This window comes from Hyperolius riggenbachi, chromosome 2 (genome assembly GCF_040937935.1).
Source record: "Hyperolius riggenbachi isolate aHypRig1 chromosome 2, aHypRig1.pri, whole genome shotgun sequence".
Classification (NCBI taxonomy): Eukaryota; Metazoa; Chordata; class Amphibia; order Anura; family Hyperoliidae; genus Hyperolius; species Hyperolius riggenbachi.
Window position 1 is genome coordinate 25,990,061 of NC_090647.1, and position 24,140 is coordinate 26,014,200.

The window sequence follows — 24,140 nt, forward strand, 5'->3', positions numbered from 1 at the left end:
GGCCCCAGAATGCTTTGCAGTATAGTATGCGGCTTGCGTCCTCTTGGGTCTAACAGCTTTGCTGATAAGCACACATCAAAGGTAAGAGAGATTTTTATCTTCACTAATGCCTTTTTGGCTTCCTTCTAAACTGTTTAATGCTGGGAATACACGATGCGTTTTTGCGTTCGTTTTTGCCGTCGTTTTCGCTTTCGATCGATTCTACTCTCGATTCACTGCTCGATTCCCCTCTCGATTCCTTATCTTTTCTTATCAATTACATTCACTTGAATGAGGAGAATCGAAACGAAAGTAGAATCGACCAGATCCAACAGGTTGGAATTTATCTATCGAACCCATCTATCTAAAGTAAAAACTTAACGTGTATTCCCAGCATAACACAGGAGAATAGAGGTTTAAATTAGCTTCTGCAGCCTGACAGTTACTCTTTAACAAATTTTATAGACTTCATGCTTGTATATATTACATTCATTTTACTTAGTTATTGTGTTGGGCAGTATTTTAGCCTTTACTTTGAAATGCAGAGAACTTGAAATGGAAGTCCTGAAAGTCTGTTTTATATCATTGTTTCGTAGACAGTAAATAATAGGGTTGGCAATATGTGGCACATAGGAGTACAGACAAAGGACAATCACATTAATGTCAGCATTAAAGACCAGGCCAATCTGATTGGCTGTGTATACAAAGATTCGGGGAGCGTAGTGTATAGTCACAGCGAAAAGATGAGTGGAACAAGTATAAAAAGACTTCCCCCAATTGTCAGAGCTTGACGATAAACGGATGACATTGATGATCGTGATATATGACAACGTGATAAAGCTTAACGGTACGAACTGTATAAACATGGCAAAAACAAAGGTGGCCTTCCTAATGATAGAGACGTCAACACAGGCTAAAGCTGTGACTGCAATGTTGGTGCACATCAACGTGTTAATCCTGTTATAGCCACAAGGAGGCGCTTGTGCGTTCATTATCATAGTCCACAGAGCTGTGCTGCTTGCTGCGACCCAACAGGTACAACAAGACATAGCGACCACCCTGGTGGTGATAAATTGTGAGTATCTCAAAGGCTTGCAGATAGCAAAGTATCTATCAATGGACATGAACATGAAGATATAGGAGTCTGTACCATTTAAAGAGTGGACTAAAAACATTTGTAACACGCATTCTGGGAAAGTCGTGGTGGCCCCAAACCAATACTTGGCTATGATTTTTGGTAATGTTATGGTGTCAAAAAGGAGGTCAGAAACAGCCAGGTTTGCAATTATCACATACATCGGCCTATGCAAACGTTTCTTCGTGATGACCAGGTTGATGACCGTACCATTGGCTGACAGTGATGCCATGTATATCAGAAGCAGAAGAAGGGAGACTGGAGGGTAAAATTCTTCTCTAAGTCCAGGAAATCCAACAAGAATGATCTCCTTGACCTCAGTCTGGTTCGTCATGCTCCTGTCTGAAATAAAAAGTCATAACAAACTCATAATATGTTGATCGTTTTTTAGCTAGTAAGATACCTACATATTAAATGCAGTAAAGTAAAAAAAAGTACTAGAAAAATAAGAACTGTATCCTTACTTTCAAGGGCTAAAGGATTAACTTTAGTGTTTGTATAACAATTAATCTAGTTGTTAAGGATCCATCCTGTTAGATCCTTAACAGCCCCCAATGTCTAAGCAAGGCCAATAACGATACTATTTTCAACACCCCCAACCGATTGAAGTCGAACGTCATCCCTCTACCTCCTCCATAGCAACAGAACACATTGCTATCTTTAAGTCTAGGGGCTATCTTTAAGTCTAGTCTAGCTCTTTAATGAATATAGAGGACTCCAGTATTAAGTCACTAAGCTGGGAAAATGACACAACATGTCTAATAGATTATTTAAAAAAATGTGACTGCACAACGTGTGGTACTCAAGTAGCATAAGTACCAGTACAGTTGCTGTCTGTGCATAGCAGTTTTCTAATAGGTTATCAATCCCCCCCCCCCCCCCCAAAAAAAAAAGGGTTGACAACACCACATTTCCCCTTCCCCTCCCCCCCCAAAAAAAAAAATTAAGTGGAAATATCTCTTTTTTTTCTTCTATTTGTTTGACAAAAGGCACACTACTACTGGAGGGGAGATGTTATGACACACACATTTTTTGACAGTTTGGACAGGCATATATATTTGTCTAACATGCTCAGCTAACTAGCATGATCATGTCGGAGGTCGCGACTCGCAAGAATCTTGCTAGGCAAGATTGGTGCCGATTCGCTGTGAGAACGGACTATTGTGCATTTAGTGAACGTTACATGTGCAGAGTAATGTTATGTACAATTTTACAGATGTGATTTCTCAAAAAACTGCTAACATTTTTGGCTCCCCTGCATCATAAATAGATTCCAAAGTAATTAAACTCCTGTCATTTTCTTGGAATTAATTATTTTTTAACTTCAGTACTGAATTATAATTTTCATTTAAAATTAACTCATTAACTGTTGCTTATTGATCTAACTGCTTTGTTACTAAATATTTTTTTCACGTTACACTGTGTTTATTACATTTTCAATTCATGAGGATTCATTTTATTTTTGTTAATGTTAAGTATTTTCTTGCACTGTGGATGTGTGAGTTTTGCTCGCCAGTGATTAGAGATGTCGCGAACCTCCGATTTTTGGTTTGTGAACCCCGTTTGCAAACTTTCGTGGAAGGTTCGGTTCGCGCAAACTTTCGCGAACCACAATAGACTTCAATGGGGGGGCAAACTTAAAAATTTTGAAACATTTCTGCTGACTACAAAAATGATAGAAACAATGTTTCAAGGGGTCTAATACCTGGAGGAAGACATGGTTGAGTGAAATACACATCAAAAGTCCCAGGAAAAATTCTGGATTTAATACTAAGCAGTGTTTTAAAGGGGAGCTGAAGAGAGAGGTATATGGAGGCTGCCATGTTTATTTCCTTTTAAGCAATACCAGTTGCCTGGCAGCCCTGCTGATCCTCTGCCTCTAATACTATTAGCCATAGCCCCTGAACAAGCATGCAGCAGATCAGGTGTTTCAGACTTTAAAGTCAGATCTGACAAGACTAGCTGCATGCTTGTTTCTGGTGTTATTCAGATACTACTGCAGAGAAATAGACCAGCAGGGCTGCCAGGCAACTGGTATTGATTAAAAGGAAATAAATATGGCAGCCTCCGTATACCTCATACTTCAGTTCCCCTTTAAGGTCAGAAATCTCATTGAATGTTGAATTGCAGGCCTACACTGCTTTACAACATCAGGATGTGTATCCCTCTCTCCCTCCTCACAGAGGGAGGAGGGTCTTGTCTTCCAGGGAATTGTAGTATTTCAAAAGCCAGCTTACATACCTTGGCCGGGAATAGAACCCAGTGTTGGTGGTGGTATAGTGGTGAAGTGAGCTACCTACCACACACTCAAACCTGGGTTCAATTCCCAGCCAAGGTATGTAAGCTGGCTTTTGAAATACTACAATTCCCTGGAAGACAAGGTTCTACTCCTTGCCAATGTGAGTTAGCTTTTGACATACTACAAATCCTTAAGCAATTTTCTCTTGGATATATCATAATGGTACATGCTAGGCTGACTTCAGCATGTAGTGTTGGTGGTGGTATAGTGGTGAAGTGAGCTACCTATCATTCCATTAGACCTGGGTTCAATTCCCAGCCAAGGTATGTAAGCTATTGAAATACTACAATTCCCTGGAAGACAAGACCAGGCAGGATTGAATAACAATCAGCTAGGAACAAACCTACAAGAGCCTAACTAAACTCTCCCTAGCAGAGTCTGTCAGCAGCTGTCCCTTAACTAATTACTGTAGGCAGACGAGTGCGTAAAATGACAGGAGAACCTTGCCTTTTATAATGGGGGGTGGGGCTCCAGGAGTGAGTGCAGTCTGATTGGTGACAATGTGCCTGCTGACTGTGATGTAGAGGGTCAAAGTTCTGCTCAATGGAGCATTATGGGGGCGAATCGAACTTCCGCAAAAGTTCGCCTTCGCCGGCGAACGCGAACCACCTAAAGTTTGCCTGGAACCATTCGCGGGCAAACTGTTTGGGCCATCTCTACCAGTGATCTTGAATTCAAATTTACCCATGATCACGGGTAGTTTTTCATGAATCCAGAACTCGAATTCGAAGTGGGCCTGAGCTACGTCCTAGATTGCCATGGCTGGAGCATGTTGACGTTAAACACCCAGGGCGAGGCGGTATAACCTACTTTATTGTTGGGATCCATTGGGATTGTTGGGATTTTAGCACATTTGCACCCCCGTAACTTTGGTTTGCAGAGATGTAGGGAACCAAAAATTAGAGTGCAAGTACAACAATATTCCTTCTACCTGCATGTGACATGTCCTGAGATTCAGACTTTGCTAACGGCCATGGCTGCGATTTATGTCCGTCCCCACTCCCAGTACCAAAAATGCTAAAATCCCCCATAGGCTTTCATTGGGGCCTAGGTTTTGAGGGTACAAAAGCACAGGTTTCTGCTGAACAGTACGGCTGAGCAGCCCCAAATTTTCAGGCTTTGTAAGGAGTTTCGGGCCCGTACCATACCGTTCAGCAGAAACCAGCGCTTTTGTATCCTCAAAACATAAGCCCCAATGAAGGCCTATGGGGGATTTTATCACTTTTGCACCCCCGTAACTCTGGTTTGCAGAGATGTAGGGAACCCAAAATTGGAGTGCAAGTACAACAATATGCCTTCTACCTGCATATTCAGACTTTGCTAACGGCCATGGCTGCGATTTATGTTTGTCAGAATCACCACCAGTACCATTGCAAAAATAAACAGGTTTTTGTGACCCTAGGCTATGATCTCTTTGGGTTAGGGGCCCAAAACTCACCAGTCCTGAGCGCCCTAAGAGTCCCTAAAATGCTAGAAAATTTGCCACTGCTGAGCCATCGTCCTTTGGAAAAATAGGAGATTTCATTTAACCCTTTGTGGAAATGGGTAAGGGGTACTTTGTACCCCTATACTCATTTCTCCTGCGAGGGGGTGGGCATCTGGGGTCCCCTTCTTAAAGGGGACTTCCAGATGCCACCATGAACCCCCCAGGGAGTCGTTGCTCCCACCTCCTCCTGGGGCACCAGATTGGATTGGACAAGGGCTCAGGGGGAGAGGGGAAGGCTTGGCCGCCCCTCTCCCCCGGAGCCCCCCCATACCATGGACCATGTGGGCTGCTATAGCTCAGGGTGCGAAGCCCCAGTAGGCCGGGGCTTTGCATTCTGGCTATCTCAGCCAGCATGGGGGACAAGGGGTTACAGAGGCTTGGGAGGGGGGACCCCACACCATTTTTTTTCAGATTTCCCACACTCAGACAGAACATTCTCCAAAATTAAAAATGTTGAATTTTTTATTAAATATTGATTCCCACTATCTTTTTAACATATCCTGCACATTTGGAGTTGCTAGGATGTAAGGGGCCTTTGCTATTAACTGCTGGGAAATATTTCCCACGATCTGTCATTGACCGGCATTTAAATGTATCGTTTTTTTCTTGGAACTTTTAAGAACCGGCTGAATCTGAATTTGACCCGGACCCGAATTCAAATGTACTCGAATCGAATTTGGGTACATTCGAGCATCCCTGTGTTTGATTCCTGGTAACAGGATAAATCATGCAAGAAAAATCAAAAGATTAAATATTGTAGCTCTGCTCCCACATATGACTGCAGAGCTATAAAACTGTAAAAATAACAAATTTAAAATAAAGTGGGCCTGAGCTACGTCCTAGATTGCCATGGCTGGAGCATGTTGACATTAAACACCCAGAACAAGGCGCTATAACCTACTCTACCTGGCCAAAACAAAAAAATAAAGAATTAAGAAAACTTTTTATGAGTTATACCTTCCTACTTATTTTTCATCTTAAACATAAAATATATTTTCAGTGCTTCAACAATACAATATCTTTTCACTCCCCCCCCCCCCCCCCCCCAAAAAAAAAAATAAATAAATAAAAGAAACAAATAAATAATAACTATACATTTCTTGTTTCTGATCTTAGCTACAATATTACTTTTTGTCCCTTTTGGTAAATTACTCAAAATATGGTAAAATTGCCATGCACAGCAATTTCACCAGTGTTTACACAGGTAATGTAACTTGCACATAGCATAACTCACATTATGTACACAACATATGCATAGTCTCCTTATCACGCATTTTGCGATTTGCGTCATGTGCAGAATTGAAGCAAGGCATGTGGTGTAAATAATGCAACTTTTGCTATGTTTGCAAACACCAGTAAAATTTCCTTGTACTGTAACTTCTTGGTGTTTATATTGCTTTGCTTGTTGGATGTTTAAAGGGTTCTATAGACAAGGTGAAAAACAGATTAGAGTTCTAATTGATTAAACTTTTCTCCAGCGTTTTTTCTTGCATTTTTCAATAAAATGACTTTTCAGCCAACAGTAAACAAATTGTACTTAACTATTCGCGGTCTTAAATCTACTGTATGTCCTGCATGTGGCAGCGCGGATCTGATAGGTTGTAGACTTCAATCAACCACGCAGTCACACCGCTCCTGCTGATTACGCCATTTTCTCCCTGCTGCAATACACTTGCCCTGCCGTCTTTATGACGACAGAGCTGTGTGAGCGGGTCAGGAGCCTTTTTCATTGGCTCCTGGCCCTGTCATCACTGTAAGCCAATTCCATTGGCTTACATTGATTGACAGGGTCAGGAGCCTTTGAAAGTGGCTCCTGACCAGCTCACAGCACTGTGACATCATAGGGACTGCAGAGAGAGGGACCTGCAGCGGGGACAGAATGGCGTGACCAGCGGGAGCGGTGGATTATTGCGGTAATTCGTCGGGGATTTAGCGTTTTACCTCACCAGCAGTCTCTGGTCCTTAAGGGGGCAGAGACTGCTGGTATGGAAATGGTTAAATAGGATATATAAAATGTCCTTAAATTTGATATTGCTTTTCTTTACTACTTACTTTTTATTTAAAAGTGCTTTTTTTCACTTGCTAGGTGCTGAAAATGCATTGCAAAGATAAGATGAGAAAACATCTCCTCTGAGAAAACTCAGGAGAAATGTTAATCAAATAAGTGCTTTTCCATACATTTTTCTTCCGTGTTTTCTCCCAATAGTTAAATTTGCATCTTCTTAACTGCAAAATAATGTTTAAGTACTAGGCCATTGAAAAAGTACTAAAAGTAGGGAAAAAGAAATATCAAACCATTTTCTTTTATCTTGCTTGCTGGATACTTAAATTATTTTTTATCGAAAAGTAGTGAAAACATCTCCAGTGAGAAATGTTAATTTAATAGGGGCCAGAGAGACATGTTTCACTAGATAAGCCAGATAAGGAGATAGAAATATCACTATAATGTTATAAACGCGAAAGTTTGGATGTTTGGATGTTTGTTACTCATTCACGCAACAATGGCTGAACAGATTTTAATGAAATTTGGTACTTTGATCCCCCTAACCAAAAAGTGGGCAGAGAAAATACAAATTTTACTGGGAAAATGTAAACTACAGCCATTCTTACACTGTTAATGGAAGTGTTCTCAAACTTTGCACAATTGGTCACTGGGTGACTGGGATTAATATTCAGAAAAGTGGGTGGGGCCTACACAAGCCAATCAAGATTCACCTATTGATTTTCAAGGGGAATATTTAATTGCTGCTATTCTTGCACTGTTAATGGTACAAGCCTCAAACCTGATACAGTTGGTCATTGGGTGACTGGGGTTCAAATTCAGAAAAGGGGAGGAGCCACAGCCAATCAGATTTGTTTCATTTCAATGCAAATTATTGATGCCAAAGACCGCAAAGCTCACTAACTAGGTCATTGAGTAATTGAGTAATTGTACGTTAGGGTTTAGAAAAAGTAAGTGGAGCCAACACCAGCCAAATACATACCCGGGCAACGCTGGGCCATAAGCTAGTACTAAATAATAATAATAATAATAAAGAACCATTATTCATGAGAACAAATTGTGAATGGCTCTCTCAGCCAAAAAGGTTCCTGACCCCTGCTCTAGAAGTCTGTTAGGCCCCCACGGCATAGGTCTACTCTGAGCCAGGCCTCCACTTTCCCTTCTGTAAGAGGGGAGACCCACAGCTGGGTTGGAATCTTCTGCACATGCACATGTACACCACTCGTGATTGTGCTCCCATTGCCAGGAGCACTCTGCGCATGAGTAGTTCAATCCTCTTTAAACTGTGGTAGCGCAAAGCACTCCCATCAACTGGAGCCCGATCACAAGAGGTGCGCAGTGCACCCGCGCATAAAATCCCAACCTAGTCTCAGGTCACAATCTTACAGAGGGGAGAGTGGAGGCCTGGCTCAGAGCGGAACTGCACCGTGAGACCCAACAGACTTCTAGATGCTGGAAGAAGCCCCAGCCTTTATCTTTCAGATTGCCGGATGTTTCCTTTAACCCCCATTACACGAAAGTTTTTGTTTGCACTTTAATATTATATGTGGAAAGTCGGTAGCTAATCTCTGTATAACTTCTGTATAAAAGACGTGCAAATCAGGTATATGCTGTTAGAATTATCCAAAGAATGAGAGTTATGGAGCTTCATGATCTCTTACCTGTTAGGAAAATATCAATCCCACAAGGGTTTTAGTTTTAGAAAAAGTACAGTTTCATAAAAGGAAATAATTAAGAGATAATTAACAATTCGGAGTCAATACCACTGAACAACGAGATGATGAAGTTGGGTCTCAACTGGGAACTTGGTGCTCCTCATATTACCATCTACAGACCTCGCAAGTCTCTTATAAATCGTTCCAAGTCCCTCTAGAGAAGAGGTAGACGGTGGAGAAAGAGAGATTTGTATTCCTCACGGACCTCTCTAATTGCTAATGAATGCACTTGAGAATGACGATACATTTTACGTGCTAGAACTTACAAACCATAGTACAATTTTCCCATTTTATAAAATGATGTTTTAATTAAAAAAAAAAAAAAGGAAGACCTAAATAATTGACTGAATCTAGAAATGATTAGAAAAGTCGGAAAATGTCCTCATGAATACATTTTGTTAATATTGATGGTATCATTCCATCAGGACCAGATTGCACTGGTTTTAGTGGCTTCTTGCCTTTCACAAAAAACAGAAACAGGCAAGATTTGGTTTGCAATGTTTCACAGATGATCCATAATCCAAAGTGCTTGTTCAGCACTTTTCACTCCCTTCTCCACCCCCTTCTTCTACATACTTATCAGCTGAAGAATTTGAAACATACTTCAGTGATAAAATTGACAAAATCCGTATTGTTTTTTCTATACAGCCATCTAATTCTATCCACACCTCACTTCTATTTGGCCACGGGTGAGCTGGGCACAGGGTGGGACGAATGAGGGCTTACCCTGCTGTCACTCAAATCCCTGGTGGTACTAAATACAATCCCCCCTCCTCCGAGTTGCAGAGGGAGATGTAATACTGAGTCTGGTGATCACCAGAGCTCCAAATGACCCTTTTGCGGGGTGCACAGCATAGCACTAGGGCTATGGCTGTGCCCAGCTTTGGTGCTTTGAATCATCTTGACTGTTCTCTATCTGCTTTCTCACCACTCTCTGAACATTCTCTCTCCTCTCTAATTTCCAAATCTCATTTTACCTTGTGTTCTTTGTATCCTATTACCTCCAATCTCATTCCCCAGCTGAACTCTGCTGCTCGTCTCATGCATCTTTCTTCTCACCTTTCCTCTGCTGCTCCTCTCTTTCAAGCTCTTCATTGGCTGCCAATTAACCAGTAGATCCAGTTCAAACTCTTAACTCTAATTTACATAGATCTCCACAATCTCTCTCCTGGATACATCTCCTAACTAGTTTCCAGATACCAACCCAACTGCAATCTCAGATCTGCACATGACCTTCTATTGTCCTCCTCTAGAATCACCTCCTCCCATTCACATATACAACATTTTGGACATGCTTCACCCCTCCTCTGGAATCCTCTGCCACAACACATTTGTCACTCTCCAACCTTTGATATATTTAATCACTTCAGTACCACAGGTTTTTCCCCTTTAAAACCAGAGCAATTTTCAGTCACATCATGCTCCTCCCAATAATTTGCCAATTGCTACTTATCACACTGAAATTATCTATATATTATTTTTTTGCGGGACAAACTAGGCTTTCTTTGGGCAGTACTTTTCACTAAGAATAATTTTATTTTATACTAGCTGATGACCCAGCATTGCCCGGGTATGTATTTGGCTGGTGTTGGCTCCGCTCACTTTTTCTAACTCTAAAACACAAACACTCAATGACCAAGTTTGTGAGCTTTGGCATCAATAATTTGTATATTCCTATAGAAAATAAACAAATCAGATTGGCTGTTTGTGACTCCGGCCCTCTCCAGCATTTGAACACCAGCCACCCAATGACTAACTGTAGCAGGTTTGAGGCATCTGCTATTAATAGTGTAAGAATGGCAGCAATTTAAATATTCCACTTGAAAATCAACAGGTGAATTTTGATTGGCTATTATAGGCTCCACCCACTTCCATGAATATTAATCTCAATCACCCAGTGACCGTCTGGACAAAGTTTGGGAACCCTGCCATTAACAGTGTAAGAAGGCTAGAGTTGGGCCGAACCTCCGATTTTAGGTTCGCGAACCGGGTTCGCGAACTTCCGCGAAAGGTTCGGTTCGCGTTAAAGTTCGCGAACCGCAATACACTTCAATGGGGATGCGAACTTTGAAAAAAAAAAAATTATGCTGGCCACAAAAGTGATGGAAAAGATGTTTCAAGGGGTCTAACACCTGGAGGGGGGCATGGCGGAGTGGGATACACGCCAAAAGTCCCCGGGAAAAATCTGGATTTGACGCAAAGCAGCGTTTTAAGGGCAGAAATCACATTGAATGCTAAATGACAGGCCTAAAGTGCTTTAAAACAGTGGCGGGTTCACTGAACACAACAGGTATGCAGTGGCGGGTTCACTGAACACAACAGGTATGCAGTGGCGGGTTCACTGAACAGGTATACAGTGGCGGGTTCACTGAACAGAACAGGTATACAGTGACAGGTTCACTGAACAGAACAGGTATGCAGTGGCGGGTTAACTGAACAGGTATACAGTGGCGGGTTCACTGAACAGAACAGGTATGCAGTGGCGGGTTCACTGAACAGGAATACAGTGGCGGGTTCACTGAACAGGTATGCAGTGGTGGGTTGACAGAACAGGTATACAGTGGCGGGTTCACTGAACAGAACAGGTATGCAGTGGCGGATTCACTGAACAGAACAGGTGTACAGTGACAGGTTCACTGAACAGAACAGGTATGCAGTGGTGGGTTCACTGAACAGGTATGCAGTGGTGGGTTCACTGAACAGGTATGCAGTGGTGGGTTCACAGAACAGGTATGCAGTGGTGGGTTCACTGAATAGGTATGCAGTGGCGGGTTCACTGAACAGAACAGGTATACAGTGACAGGTTCACTGAACAGAACAGATATGCAGTGGTGGGTTCACTGAACAGGTATGCAGTGGTGGGTTCACTAAACAGGTATGCAGTGGTGGGTTCACAGAACAGGTATGCAGTGGCGGGTTCACAGAACAGGTATGCAGTGGCGGGTTCACTGAACAGGTATGCAGTGGTGGGTTCACTGAACAGGTATGCAGTGGTGGGTTCACAGAACAGGTATGCAGTGGTGGGTTCACAGAACAGGTATACAGTGGCGGGTTCACTGAACAGAACAGGTATGCAGTGGCGGGTTCACTGAAACACAACAGGTATGCAGTGGCGGGTTCACTGAACAGGTATGCAGTGGTGGGTTCACTGAACAGGTATGCAGTGGTGGGTTCACAGAACAGGTATGCAGTGGTGGGTTCACAGAACAGGTATGCAGTGGCGGGTTCACAGCACAGGTATGCAGTGGCGGGTTCACTGAACAGGTATGCAGTGGTGGGTTCACTGAACAGGTATGCAGTGGTGGGTTCACAGAACAGGTATGCAGTGGTGGGTTCACAGAACAGGTATGCAGTGGCAGGTTCACTGAACAGGTATGCAGTGGTGGGTTCACAGAACAGGTATGCAGTGGTGGGTTCACAGAACAGGTATGCAGTGGCAGGTTCACTGAACAGAACAGGTATGCAGCCAGGAACAAGCTAAGCCTAACTAATCTTTCCCTATGAGAGACAGTCTGCAGCAGCTCGCCCTACTCTCACTAACGCAGGCACGCGAGTGACCGTAATGGCCGCCGCTGCCTGCCTTTTATAAGGGGGGGAGTGGCTCCAGGAGCTAGTGTAGCCTAATTGGCTACACTGGGCCTGCTGACTGTGATGTAGAGGGTTAAAGTTGACCCTCATGGTGCATTATGGGGCGAACCCGAACTTCCGCAAAAGTTCGCCTGCGGGACGCGAACGCGAACCACTGAAGTTCGCATGGAACCGTTCGCAGGCGAACCGTTCGGCCCAACACTAAAGAAGGCATGGAGTTTATATTTTCCCAGTGAAATTTGTTTTTGGCTCTGCCCACTTTTTGTAACCTGGACACACAGTTACTCAATGACCAAGTTTGTGAGCTTTTGGGTCCTTGGCATCAATAAAAACAAATCTGATTGGCTGTTTGTGGCTCCACCGCCCTTTCTGAATTTGAACCCCAGTGACCCAATGACCAACTGTACCAGGTTTGAGGCTTGTGCCATTATCAGTGTAAGAATAGTAGCAATTTGAATATTCCCCTTGAAAATCAACAGGTGAATATTGATTGGCGTTTTTTAGGCTCCACCCACTTTTCTGAATATTAATCCCAGTCACCCAGTAACCAACTGTGCAAAGTATGAGAACCCTGCCATTAACAGTGAAGAAGGGCTGCAGTTTACATTTTCCCAGGGAAATTTGTTTTTGACTCCACCCAGTTTTTGTAACCTTGACACACAGTCACTCAATGACCAAGTTTGAGAGCTTTCGGGTTCCTGGAATCAAAATTATGTGAATGGAAGCAGTTTATCCAGAAAATAAATCTGATGGCTGTTTGTGGCTCTACCCCTTTAGTGAATTTGAACCCCTGTCACTTAATGACCGACTGTAGCAGGTCTGAGGCTTCTGCCGTTAACAGTGTAAGAATGGCTGCAGTTTCAATATTCCCCTTAAGAATCAATCGGTGAATTTTGAAAGGCTGTTGTAGGCCCCATCTACTTTTAATCTCTGAATATTAATCCCAGTCCCCCAGTGACCAACTGTGTCAAGTTTGAGAACCCTGCCATTAACTGAGTAAGAATGGCTGCAGTTTATACTTTCCCATGTAAAAAGTTAGTTGTTCTTGGCTCTGCCCACTGTTTCTAACCTTGACATACAGTCACTCAATGACCAAGTTTTTGAGCTTTGGGGTCCTTGGCATCAATAAGTTGCATTTTTAAATTGAAATTAAACAAATCTGATTGGCTGTTTGCAGCCTGTCCCCTTTTTAGAATTTAAACCCCAGTCTCCCAGTGACTGACTGCACCAGATTTGAGGCCTCTGCCATTAAGAGTGTAAGAATGGCAGCAATGTAAATATTTCTGTAACGACCGGTGAAGCACAGAGAGGTCTGATTACCGGTGATCTGCAGTATCACAGGAAATACAGACGTATACCAGATTATATGTGATCTGCAGTATCACCGATAATCCAATATACTAGCTAACCTCTGGTCACCTGAGTAGAGTGTTGTGATTGGTGCAACAGTAATACAGAGGACAAGCCTCAGTGCGGCAAGGAGAACTGCACAGATTCCTTCCGCAGATCTGAGCTCTCCAAGACGGGAGGAGTCAGACTGACAGTAGGAAGGACAGACTGAAAGTAACCTTCAGGAGGAAGGATCCCTAACAGAGCGAGGAACCGCCTCTAACAGTAAGGTCGGTTCTCGAGGTCGGGCAAGCCAGGTCGTACACACACGGACAGATAAAGTACAAGATCAGGAGGCAAAGGCGGAGTCAAAGTACAGGCAGGGTTCAGCAACGGGGTATCAGATATATCGGGGTACAAAATCAGGAGGCAGAAGCAGAGTCAAGGAACGAGCCGGGGTTCGGCAACAGAGTATCAGAAATATCGAGGTACAAGATCAGAGTTCAGGAGAATAGTCGAGGCAGGCAAAAGTCAAAACAGATAATCACAATCAAACTAGTACTTTAAGCTATCAACAGAATCTAGCTTAGTGTAGGATTACAGCTCCAGCTGGTCCCGGCACACTAACGGATCTGACTACGGATCTGGGTGCTCCCACGTATGTGATCGCAACGCCAGACAAGATATGAGTGAACAGCCGGCAGTATATATACTCATACGTGTCCCCCAGCACCTCCCTGATTGCTGGACCAATGGGGAGCGGAGCTGGAGTCAGCTGACCTGGCTGATCAGCTGACTCTCTCCCGGATGTCATAAAGCTTGTTTGAGTGCGCCTGCGCGCGTCACTCTAAACCCTGTGGGACTACGAGTCCCAGCTACAGCAGCCCCGCTCTGCGGTGTCTCCGCAGCGGGGACATGTGCGCGAACCGCCGCGTCCAACGCGGCGGTTTCACCGTGTTGCACAACATGCTGCACGGAGGCAGCCACCTCATGATGTAAAGAGGCGGCTGCCTCTCCGTGTGATGCGGAAAGAGCCGCCCGCCGCTGGCTCATGGCGGCGGCTCTTCCGCGATTCCTCACAGTACCCCCCCCCCCCCCCCCCGAGGAGTGGACTCCGGACAACTCCTTCCAGGTTTTTCTGGATGTACCGCATGAAATTCCCTCACTAATTCGTCCGCAGGTACCCATTGCCTCTCCTCAATCCCGTACCCCTTCCAATGTACGAGATACTGCACCGAGTTCTGCACAGTACGTGAATCTATGATCCTCTCCACCTCATACTCAGGTTGGGCATCGACTAAGACAGGAGGAGGAGGAGTGGGACCCACCTGGACTGCGGGTTTGAGAAGTGATACGTGGAAAGACCTTACTCCGCGCATGCTGGTGGGAAGATCAACGGTATATGTGACATTGTTGATCTTTTTGGTTATCGGAAATGGACCCACAAACCTGGGACCAAGCTTATTAGAAGGTTGTTTTAGGATCAAATGACGTGTGGACACCCAGACCAGGTCTCCTGGCTGGAACCTCCACTCCAACGACCGTCTCTTGTCGGCTTGACCCTTCTGACTCAAAAAAGCCTTCTCCAGGTTACTTCTTACTGTCCCCCAAAGGTCCCTAAATGACCTTTGCCAGGTCTCCAGGGCTGGGAACGGAGTGGAAGCTATAGGTAATGGGGAAAATTTGGGTGATCTTCCCGTCACTACCTGAAAAGGGGAAAATCCGGAGGACGAGTTTTTTAAGTTATTTTGGGCAAATTCCGCGAACGGCAGAAATCTGACTCAATCGTCCTGCGCTTCAGCCACATAACACCTTAAGAACTGCTCTAACGACTGATTTATTCTCTCAGTCTGGCCATTGGTCTGAGGGTGATAACCAGACGAGAAAGATAGTTTTATGTCCATGAGCTGGCAAAAGGCTTTCCAAAATCGTGAGACAAATTGGACTCCCCTGTCTGAGACTATGTCTTCGGGAATGCCGTGCAATCGAAAAACATGCGTGATGAACAACTCGGCCAGTTCCTGAGCCGAGGGGAGTCCTTTCAAAGGTACAAAATGGGCCATTTTGCTAAATCGGTCGACCACGACCCAAATGACCGTCATCCCTTCAGACCTGGGAAGCTCGCCCACGAAGTCCATGGACAGGTGTGTCCACGGTTCAGTCGGGGTGGGCAACGGCTGCAAAGTACCGACAGGTGCCAGCCGGGAGGGTTTACTCTTGGCACATGTCACACACTCCTTCACATATTCCTTGCAATCTGCTGCCAAGGAAGGCCACCAGGCACATCTGGCTACCAAATCCTGTGTTCTAGATGCCCCAGGATGCCCTGCATTCTTATGTGCATGGAACATCTCTAGAACCTGAAGGCGAAATGGTAGAGGAACGAACAGAACCCCTGCGGGCTTCCCCTCCGGGATGTCCTCCTGAAAGGAAATCAACTTCTCTCTCCAATCTTCCCAAGTTCCAGTGGCTGCCAGTATCAACCTCTGGGGAATTATCGTCTCTGGAATGGAAGGCTGTGCTACCTCTGACTCAAAGCATCTGGACAAAGCATCTGCCTTAATATTCTTGCTCCCCGGGGTATACGTAATAATAAAAGTGAACCTGGAGAAAAATAGCGCCCACCGAGCCTGACGAGGGCTCAACCTCTTAGCCCCCTCGATGTATTCTAAGTTTTTATGATCGGTGTAAACCGTGATGGTATGCTCAGCTCCTTCTAACCAATGTCGCCATTCCTCGAAAGCTAATTTGATGGCCAGGAGCTCTCTATTACCAATATCGTAATTCCTCTCTGCAGGGGAGAACCTGCGAGAGAAATACGCGCATGGGTGCATTCTACCCTGTAAGCCTGACCGCTGCGACAGCACAGCCCCCACCCCGACCTCCGAAGCATCCACCTCCACAATGAACGGGAAGGACGTATCCACATGTCTGAGGATGGGTGCTGAACAAAAAAGGCCTTTCAGGGTGGCAAACGCATGTAAAGCCTCAGGAGACCAGTGAGCAGTATCCGCCCTTTCCTGGTGAGATTGGTAAGGGGAGAAATGACCGTAGAATACCCCTTTATAAACCTTCTGTAATAATTAGCAAAGCCAAGGAAACGCTGAAGGGACTTTAGCCCAACCGGCTGTGGCCACTCCAGTACAGCAGAGACTTTAGCAGGATCCATAGACAGGCCCGTGGTAGAAATTATGTACCCCAAGAAAGCGACAGATGTTACTTCAAAGATGCATTTTTCAAGCTTTGCATATAAAGAGTTCTGCCTTAACTGATTCAAAACAAATCTCACATGGTTTCTATGTTCCGAGAGATTGTTGGAGAAGATAAGGACATCATCAAGATAGACTAAGACGAATTTCCCCAACACCTCTCTGAATACCTCGTTAATGAGTTCCTGGAAGACGGCCGGGGCATTACATAGCCCGAAGGGCATTACCAGGTACTCATAATGCCCATCTGGTGTATTAAAGGCCGTCTTCCATTCATCGCCCTCTCTTATGCGTATCAGGTTATACGCGCCCCGCAAATCTAGTTTGGAAAAGATCTTAGCATCTGTAATTTGTGTGAACAGATCGTCTATCAGTGGCAGAGGATAGCGATTCTTCACGGTAATTTTGTTAAGGCCGCGATAATCAATGCAGGGTCGCAGACCTCCGTCTTTCTTTTTAACAAAAAAGAAACCGGCTCCGGCAGGTGAGCGGGATGGGCGACTGAAACCCTTGGCCAAGTTTTCACGGATATAATCCTGCATGGCTAATTTTTCGGGTCCCGACAGATTGTACAAATGACCCCGGGGAGGTACACAACCTGAACGGAGGTCAATGGGACAATCGAAATGGCGATGTGGGGGCAACTTGTCTGCTGCTTTGGGACAGAACACATCGGAAAACTCGGAGTACTGGTCGGGTACTCCTTCCACCTGAATTCTGGTTTGTCCCAGGGTCAACTTTCCCAAACACAGCTGAAAACAATGAGGTGACCAAGTGGTTAACTGACCCGTGGCCCAGTCTATTTGAGGTGAATGGACTTGCAACCACGGCATGCCTAGGATAATCGTGGAGGTTGACATGTGCAATACAAAAAATGATAATTGTTCCCCATGCAGTGCCCCTATGGTGACTTTTACTTCCGGAGTCTGGGATAGAGCACGATTCCGTTGTAGAGGGGAATCATCTACAGCCGTGACCTGAATGGGGGGCCTCACAGGGGTGAGGGGAATACCCAACTTTTGAGCGAATTCAAAATTCATAAAATTGGCCGCTGAACCAGAATCAATAAATGCCTCAGTGGCCACCGACTTATTCTCCCATGTAATCGTACAGGGAAGCAGTCATTTCTTTTCTTTAAGGGGTGAAAATTGTGTGCCTAGGGTGTCACCCCCCACTACTCCTAGGCAAACTCGTTTCCCGACTTGTTCGGGCAGTTTCGCACCCTATGCCCTGCTGCTGCACAATACAGGCATAGCTGTTCCGACATTCTCCGCCTTCGCTCCACCTGGGTCAGTCTCGATCGACCAATCTGCATTGGTTCGGGCGGAGGCAAGGCCGGAGAGGGTGAGATAGGCGGAGAAGGTGTTACTAGGGGTGTAGCGGATGGTGCCGCATACGAAGTCACCCTGACACGGTGACTGCCCCTAGCCTGCCTCTGATGGCGTAGCCTACGATCAACTCGAATGGCCGATGATATGGCCTCATCAACTGTCTTGGGCTCGGGAACGGTCAACAGTAGATCGGAGACCTCCTCCGACAACCCAGACAAGAAGTAGTCCATCAGGGCAAAATTGTCAAATCTAGCGGTGACTGACCACCTACGGAACTCTGCCGCATAATCCTCGACCGAACCTCCGCCTTGCCGCAAAAGTTTGAGCTTCCGCTCAGAGGTCAGGGTCGTCGTAAATTACGGCCATGGCCTTAAAAAATTCCTCTACCGAGGTCAGAGCTGTATCGGTAGAGGGCAGGTTATATGCCCAGGACTGGGAGTCACCAGTCAGCAAGGTTTTAATAAAGATGACCCGTTGGGTCTCAGTCCCCGAGGATCGGGGTCTCAACTCGAAATATGACAGCACTCTACTCCTGAAATTCCGGAAGTCAGATTTGTGGCCGGAAAATTTGTCAGGTACAGGCATACGTATGTCGTCACTAGGAGGGGATCGCACTGCATCGCACTGCATCAACTGACGTCTGGAGGGTTCGCACTGAGCCTGATAAGGCATCGATTAAGGCTTTGTGCTGGCTTTGTGCTGGCCCAGTGCCTGATGGATACTGTCCACCGAAGTGGCAAGCGCAGTCAGAGGATCAGTGCGTTCCATCTGTCTTTTGGGTCTGGCGTTCTGTAACGACCGGTGAAGCACAGAGAGGTCTGATTACCGGTGATCTGCAGTATCACAGGAAATACAGACGTATACCAGATTATATGTGATCTGCAGTATCACCGATAATCCAATATACTAGCTAACCTCTGGTCACCTGAGTAGAGTGTTGTGATTGGTGCAACAGTAATACAGAGGACAAGCCTCAGTGCGGCAAGGAGAACTGCACAGATTCCATCCGCAGATCTGAGCTCTCCAAGACGGGAGGAGTCAGACTGACAGTAGGAAGGACAGACTGAAAGTAACCTTCAGGAGGAAGGATCCCTAACAGAGCGAGGAACCGCCTCTAACAGTAAGGTCGGTTCTCGAGGTCGGGCAAGCCAGGTCGTACACACACGGACAGATAAAGTACAAGATCAGGAGGCAAAGGCGGAGTCAAAGTACAGGCAGGGTTCAGCAACGGGGTATCAGATATATCGGGGTACAAAATCAGGAGGCAGAAGCAGAGTCAAGGAACGAGCCGGGGTTCGGCAACAGAGTATCAGAAATATCGAGGTACAAGATCAGAGTTCAGGAGAATAGTCGAGGCAGGCAAAAGTCAAAACAGATAATCACAATCAAACTAGTACTTTAAGCTATCAACAGAATCTAGCTTAGTGTAGGATTACAGCTCCAGCTGGTCCCGGCACACTAACGGATCTGACTACGGATCTGGGTGCTCCCACGTATGTGATCGCAACTCCAGACAAGATATGAGTGAACAGCCGGCAGTATATATACTCATACGTGTCCCCCAGCACCTCCCTGATTGCTGGACCAATGGGGAGCGGAGCTGGAGTCAGCTGACCTGGCTGATCAGCTGACTCTCTCCCGGATGTCATAAAGCTTGTTTGAGTGTGCGCGCGCGCGTCACTCTAAACCCTGTGGGACTACGAGTCCCAGCTACAGCAGCCCCGCTCTGCGGTGTCTCCGCAGCGGGGACATGTGCGCGAACCGCCGCGTCCAACGCGGCGGTTTCGCCGCGTTGCACAACATGCTGCACGGAGGCAGCCGCCTCATGATGTAAAGAGGCGGCTGCCTCTCCGTGTGATGCGGAAAGAGCCGCCCGCCGCTGGCTCATGGCGGGGGCTCTTCCGCGATTCCTCACAATTTCCCTTAAAAATCAATAGGTGAATTTTGATTGGCTGTTGTAGGCTCCACCCACTTCTCTGAATATTAATCTCAGTCACCCAGTGGCCAACTGTGTCACGTTTGGGAACCCTGCTATTAACAGTGTAAGAATGGTTGCAGTTTATATTTTTTAAATTTAGTTGTTGGCGCTGCCCACTTTTTCTAACCTTGACATACAGTCACTCTATTACCAAGTTTATGAGCTTTGGGATCCTTGGTATCAATACTTTGTATATTCCCATTGAAAAATCAAACAAATCTGATTGGCTGTTATAGGCTTCACCCACTTCCATGAATATTAATCTCAGTCACCCAGTGACCATCTGGACAAAGTTTGAGAACCCTGCCATTAACAGTGTAAGAAGGCATGGAGTTTGTTTGTGGCCCTGCCCCCTTTTGTGAATTTGAACCCCAGTCACCCAATGACTGACTGTACCAGATTTCAGGCCTATGCCATTAACAGCGTAAGAATGGCAGCAATGTAAATATTACCCTTGAAAATCAATAGGTGAATCTTGATTGGCTGTTGTAGGCTCCACCCATTTTCCTGAATGTTGATCCCAATCACCAGGGCCGTTTTTAGTAACAGTGGGGCCCCTGGGCAAAATTAACCAGGGGGCCCCCCAGTAGACACCCCCCAACCAAAAAGTGGCAGTAGACTCCTGAGCCATGGGATGACACCCCATGGTTCTGCTGAAGAGTCTGGCGGGTCCCTAGAGAGCAACAGTTAAGCTGGGGGGAGACACCTTGGGGGTCCTACAGGCTCTGGGGCCCTGGGGCAATTGTCCCTTTTGTCTCTATGGTAGCGCTGGCCCTGCCAGTCACCCAGTGACCAACTGTGCAAAGTTTGAGAACCCTGCCATTAACAATGTAAAAATGGCTGCAGTTTATATTTGATCGGTGAAATTTGTTTATGGCTCCGCCCACTTTTTGACACCTTGACACGCAGTCACTCAATGGCCAAGTTTGTGAGCTTTCAGGTTCCTGGCATCAAAAATGTGTGAATGTGTTGATGACGACGCCCGAATTTTGATCCTAGTAAGAGAGCTTAATAATATCCCCACTACACTGGCGAATGTATATGCCCCCAATAAAAAACAGTATGATTTCCTTCGGCACTTCTTTGCAACTCTAGATTCCATGTCCATGGGTAGAATAATTATCGGGGGCGATTTTAACCTGACCCTTGACCCAGAGATGGATAATTCTAAGAAAAATCTGAATTTTCCCCATAAACAACTTGAGGATATACTTACTTTGATGAAATCTAGGAGGCTGTTAGACATATGGAGGGTTCTTAATATTGATTCGAAAGACTACACTTTTTTTCACCTAGTCATGGGATGTACTCTAGAACTGACTACTTCAGGCTTCAGCAGGACGAATTAGAGCAAGTCTTGGATATAAAAATCTTAAATTTTACTTATTCTGACCACGCACCTGTGGTGCTCACACTTAAAGAGGAACTCCAGTGAAAATAATGTAATAAAAAAAGTGCTTCATTTTTACAATAATTATGTATAAATGATTTAGTCAGTGTTTGCTCATTGTAAAATCTTTCCTCTCCCCGATTTACATTCTGACATTTATTACATGGTGACATTTTTACTGTGGGCAGGTTATGTAGCTGCTGTTAGCTATTTTGGCTGTTAGAGACAGCTGTAAACAGCTAATTCCTGTCTGTGAACATTGTTACATTGTGGCAGTTTGCCCAGAGTACCGTGGTGCTCAGAGCTTCTTGTGGGAGGGGTTTCAGCACAAAATCAGTCACACAGCGCCCCCTGATGGTCTGTTTGTGAAAATCATTATATTTCTCATGTAAAAGGGGGTATCAGCTACTGATTGGGATAAAGTTCAATTCTTGGAGTTTCTCTTTAAGTGGACGTCTAATAAAAGGAAAGACAGGTTATGGCGATTACATACAGATATCTTAAAAGATGCTAAACTCAAGCAAGAGTTAAAAGCCAGCATAAAGGAATTTTATGACCACAATAGAATCGATAACATATCTGAAGTTGTATTATGAGACACGCTTAAAGAAAACCTGAACTGAAAATTAAAAGTCAAAATAAGCATAGACACATCATACTTACCTCCCACACAGTTTACTCATTGGTCTTTTTCTCCTCTCCTGCATCCTGTTTGTCCACTGTGCTCGATGGAATTCTCCGTCCTCCATTTTGAAAATGGCAATGACCCTGTAACAGCCTCCGGGTCAGCAGGCTGTTAAACTGTAATATCAGTCACTTGAGCCATGGGAAACATGGACATTACCTAGCTCATCAGTTGTCCTTTCAGTTATAACTGACAGCCACTGCTACATAACTGACAGCAACTGATATATTTCAGTTCTGACAAAATGTCGTCAGAACTCGAAGGAATTGTTGTTAGAAGAAAATGGTGAGCTTCTGTGAGGAACTGATAGCGAGGAAAGTCTGTAATATTCATCTGCAGGTACATCATGTGCTTATTTTAAATAATTTGACTGAGTTCAGGTTCCCTTTAAGTGTGTTTTGAGAGGGATCTTGATTAAGCACAGCAGTAGACTGTATACGTAAAAAAATGTACTCTAGACAACTGTTTGTCAGCATTACAAGTAGCTCAGAATAGTCATAAGGCAGACCCATCTAGTCTAAATTACACAAAGTTAACAATTGCAAGAGACAACCTGAACAACAAATTAAATAATAAGTGTAAGAAACAACTTAAAAAAAACTATAGAGAACTTATGATAAATACTAATCGTTCAGGTAAACTAATGGCTAGTATATTGAAAAAAAAACAAAGCAAAGAAATGTATTGACCTAGTATATAGACATTCTGGAGAATTAGTCTCAGGGTCCAGGGAGATAGGGGAAGTACTGTATTTGCCAGCTTTTATCAAACACTAGCTGATGACCCTGCGTTGCCCGGGTATGTATTTGGCTGGTGTTGGCTCCACCCACTTTTTCTAACCCTAACACACAGAACACTCAATGACCAAGTTTGTGAGTTTTGGCATCAATAATTTGTATACTCCCATAGTAATTAAATAAATCAGATTAATGGTTTGTGACTCCGCCCCTCTTCAGCGTTTGGACCGCAGTCACCCATTGACCAACTACAGCAGGTTTGAGGCATCTGCTATTAACAGTGTAATAATGGCAGCAATTTAAATATTCCCCTTGAAAATCAACAGGTGAATTTTGATTGGCTATAATAGGCTCCACCCACTTCCCTGAATATTAATCTCAGTCACCCAGTGACCATCTGGGCAAAGTTTGAGAACCTTGCCATTAACAGTGTAAAAAGGCCTGCAGTTTGTATTTTCCCAGTGAAATTAGTTTTTAGCTCTCCCCACTTTTTGTAACCTGGACACACAGTCACTCAATGACCAAGTATGTGAGCTTTCGGGTCCTTGGCATCAATAAAAACAAATCTGATTGGCTGTTTTTGGCTGCACCCCCTTTTCTGAATTTGAACCCCAGTGACCCAATGACCAACTGTACCAGGCTTGAGGCTTGTTCCATTAACAGTGCAAGAATGGCAGCAATTTTTATATTACTCTTGAAAATCAACAGGTGAATATCGATTGGCTTTTTAAGGCTCCACCCACTTTTCTGAATATTAATCCAAGTCACCCAGTAAGAAACTGTGCAAAGTTTGAGAACCCTACCATTAAGAATGAAGAAGGTGCTGCAGTTTATATTTTCCCAGGGAAATCTGTTTTTTACTCCACCCAGTTTTTGTAACCTTGACACACAGTCACTCAATGACCAAGTTTGTGAGCTTTTGAGTTCCTGGCATCAAAATTGCGTTAATGGAAGCTGTTTATCCAGCAAAGAAATCTGTTTGGCTGTTTGTGGCGCCGCCCCTTTAGTGAATTTGAGCCCCAGTCACTTAGTGACTGACTGTAGCAGGTTTGAGGCCTCTGCCATTAACAGTGTAAGAATGGCAGCAGTTTCAATATTCCACTTGAAAATCAATAGGTGAATTTTGATCAGCTGTTGTAGGCTCCAGCTACTTTTCTGAATATTAATCCCAGTCATCCAATGACCAACTGTGTGAAGTTTGAGAACCCTGCCATTAACAGTGTAAGAATGGCTGCAGTTTATATTTTCCCATATAAAAAGTTAGTTGTGCTTTGGGG

General features: G+C 44.7%; 1 protein-coding gene across 1 annotated transcript in view; it reads right to left on the bottom strand.

Moving 5' to 3' along the window:
* Positions 1–473: 473 nt before the first annotated feature.
* Positions 474–24,140, bottom strand: part of LOC137544696 (olfactory receptor 13C7-like) — a 34,767-nt gene continuing 11,100 nt past the window's right edge. Inside the window, exon 2 of the mRNA XM_068265791.1 lies at positions 474–1,456. Coding sequence (XP_068121892.1) covers positions 474–1,448 — 975 coding nt within the window. The 5' untranslated portion in view covers positions 1,449–1,456. The remainder of the gene's footprint in view (positions 1,457–24,140) is intronic.